General features: G+C 31.1%; 1 protein-coding gene across 1 annotated transcript; it reads right to left on the bottom strand.

The window, feature by feature from the left end:
• Nucleotides 1-421: 421 nt before the first annotated feature.
• On the bottom strand, nucleotides 422-3290 carry LOC109590976 (uncharacterized). Its single transcript, XM_020006802.1, has 9 exons — nucleotides 3135-3290; nucleotides 2834-2896; nucleotides 2719-2788; nucleotides 2556-2648; nucleotides 2455-2511; nucleotides 2342-2413; nucleotides 2157-2291; nucleotides 1724-2104; nucleotides 422-1412 (listed from the first exon to the last, which is right to left on the bottom strand). Exons 1-9 carry the CDS (start codon nucleotides 3288-3290, stop codon nucleotides 799-801), a joined length of 1641 nt encoding a protein of 546 aa, XP_019862361.1. The 3' UTR covers nucleotides 422-798.
• Nucleotides 3291-3323: the final 33 nt, after the last annotated feature.

Below are 3323 nucleotides of genomic sequence, written 5' to 3'. Positions count from 1 at the left end.
TTTTAAAGCATGTAATAATCATAATTATGACAGAAAACTAGGATAATTGACAGTTTGTTTTATAAAATAGGGTTCTTGTTGTAAAGTAATGCTTTGTGTTGTGAATAATTAATATTCAGTATTCCTGATACAATAATTAATACTATCAGTACAACAATATGTCCTCTTGATGATCTATATATTGACAGGCTCCTGATATTGATAATATTGTACAACCTTATATGGTATGTGTGTGTGTCTATAATTTGTCATTTCCTCTCTTTCTCCAGCTGGTCATTCTCAGGATTCTGGTGTACTGGTTGAACTGTGCAGACATATTTAAATATTTTTATTATCTTTTTTTATAAACATTTTAATTAAAAATTGTATTATTATTATTATTATTAATTTGCTTTTGTCTTTTATTCTTTTTATCTGCTCCTTTTTTGAGAGAAATATATTGAGAACGGAAACAAGACTGACTTGCTGAAATGGAGGAAGGTCAGCTAGAGAAAAGTTATTAAAGACTGAGGGAGAGATAGAAATAAAGGAGAAGGAAATAGAAAGAAATGATGACAACAAAGAGAGAGACAGTGACATGAGTATGTGTAAGTAAGGGAAGGAATGTACAGTATATACTGGAGAAGGAGAGAGAGAGAGATTGATGAGAGATCAAGAGATGTTCATGTGTTAGATTTATGATAATATAATGTGTCACTGGTCCACCTTTTATCATGTAAAGTAGTGTATTCTGATTGGTTGCTTATTGGTGAAGATGAACTGACTTGGTATTAAAAAGTTAACATGAAGAGTGATTAGTTACCACCAGTATACTCTGTCTTGTATGAGGTGATAGTTAGGATAAGTATTAATACAAGTCTCTTTGTGTCGATAGTCTAGCCTGAGTCTCCTTATATTCTTATTATCCATTAGAAACTGGAGGATGAGTAGTATTGACTCAGTAGACAATGAAGTCCTCCTTAAATACAGTTCAACTAGTGATGAGTTATTGAGGAGGAGGTGAGAAAGAGCCTGTCCACTAGTAGAAGTGATGAGAGGATTACAATAAAGATCTAATGAGGTAAGTGTAGAGTTGTGTTTAAGTGCTTGACAGACATTAGTAACTCCTCTATCACTAATGGAGAAGGCATTGATTTCTAGTTCTTGTATTGTTTTATTATTAGTTAGTAGTATACACAAGTACTGGATACAATCATTAGTTAATGGAGTGTAGTATATCTCAAGTCTCCTCAGGTTTAGTGTATGTAGTTTAGTTGATGATAGTAGAGATACTGTACTATTAGTAGATGAGTTTTCATGTCTAATCACCTCATGATTATTATTAATATTACTAATCACTTCATTACACTGAACTGGAGATGGAGAGTTAAGGGATACCCTGTCACTGCCCCATTTCACACTCCCAGTGACTCCTAATATAAACCAAAGGATTATACTTATATACATGTATGTACATAATAATACACATATTCACATCATGTGTATATACAAACACACACAACTTGCATAAACAAATACAGACACAGCTAGTAGTTGTCACTGACTGACTGTATTATGTGAATGTGTGTGTTTGTTATAATGCATTAAGTATGTACAGAGTAAAATTAGAAGTGAAATTAGTGAATTAATTTTATACACAATACTTAAGTATGCATGTACACATGACTTTACATGTTCATGAATAATTATACTGACTGTCACAATAATCACAAATATTACGTACCTTTATCATGTTGTTCCACGTCTTGTCTCAGTGCAGATATCATAACAGGATCATCATTAATAGTCTCCAAGAAAAGAAAAGCTTTCTCATCATTACTAGATGAATCATTCCTTATCTTTTGTAGATGCAGAATAGGAAGGGACACTTCTTCCACTGACAGTATAAACTCTAACAATTGAAGTGACTCCAACATTGAGTAAACACAACTACTAGGAATATATCCTTTATCACCAGACACCAAAGATCTTCCTTTCCACCAAAAACTACTCTCCTTCTCATATATTTCCAGCTGCTCTCCCTCACTGAATGATATTTCATCACTCTCCATTGAATGATAGTCATAACGAGCAATAAAAACAGATTCTGCTGTTGGTTTATTCACTATATACCAGTGATACAATACATCAATCAGTTATGAAATAATGACACATACTTTTTATTATATTTCTATATTTTTCATTCTCTTCTCTTTTATTTAGTATATGTACACTCATTACTGATATCTGTTCTTGTAGTTCAGCTATTTCTCTCTTAATATCTATTAATGATTCATTCTGATCCAGTAAACCTATCATAGTATAATTACAATACACTAACACATACATTATGATTCAGTACCAGTTTTATTTGTTAATAATAATTGCAATTGTTCTATTTCCATTCTCATTCCTCTTTTGATTCTGTATGATTCTATAGACAAATAAATAAATAAATAGCTAAATAATTTTAACCTGAACTAGTATTTCTTGGTAAAGACAGAAGTTGTTGAATTTCCTTTACTCTCATTTCTACATTATTTCAATTATAATTAATAAAGTTTTATTATACTTACTTGTTAGTGTTTCTTCTAATTGTTTGTTTGTTTTTATTTCTTTTATTAATTGTTTATTAATTATTGTCACACTTGTATCAGTTGATAGTATACCTGAAATATAATAATTATTCATCAATTAATAATACCGGTCAACAATCATTACATTAATGTATTATTATACCTTGATTAATTACTGATTGAGGTGTTGCTCCTTCTGTTTCTTTCTCCTCCAGTCTTGCTACTCTCTCTTCCTATTAAGTTAGTTTAATAAAATAATCAAACACAAATTATTATACCTTTGTATCATGAGGTTGTTCTTTTATCTCCTCTACCTCCTCTTCTAGTGGTTCCTGTATTTCCTTTATATAATACAGTATATAATCATAATTACTGACAGTATATATATACAATTATACATACTTGTATCTTTTGTTTTTTCCATATTGTGCAGTATCCAATAGTAAGCTTCATTAGACCATTTTTTATTAATAATTTAAGATTCTCACTCAATTTTATAATGAGAGCTCCAGTGAGAGAGTGAGGGAAGGAGCAAGTGACCACAATGGAGTATCCAGTATCAATATACTTTATCTTTACAAATTTGCCAGACGTCTTGGAAAGAATGTCAGTAATATCTTTCAATTTCTTCTCGTCAGGTCTCCAGTCAAAGACGTAAGTTGCTGTTTCGCATTTAAGAGAAGGACTTGTATTGACAGCATCAAACTTCTCCTTTAAGCAAAGATCAATTGACATTGACTGACAGAACTCTTCCAATGTTGTCTGGTA

The sequence above is a fragment of the Amphimedon queenslandica genome, unplaced genomic scaffold (genome assembly GCF_000090795.2).
Source record: "Amphimedon queenslandica unplaced genomic scaffold, v1.1 AMPQUscaffold_9194_Cont18851, whole genome shotgun sequence".
Classification (NCBI taxonomy): domain Eukaryota; kingdom Metazoa; phylum Porifera; class Demospongiae; order Haplosclerida; family Niphatidae; genus Amphimedon; species Amphimedon queenslandica.
This window is presented reverse-complemented; position numbering and strand designations above follow the sequence as displayed.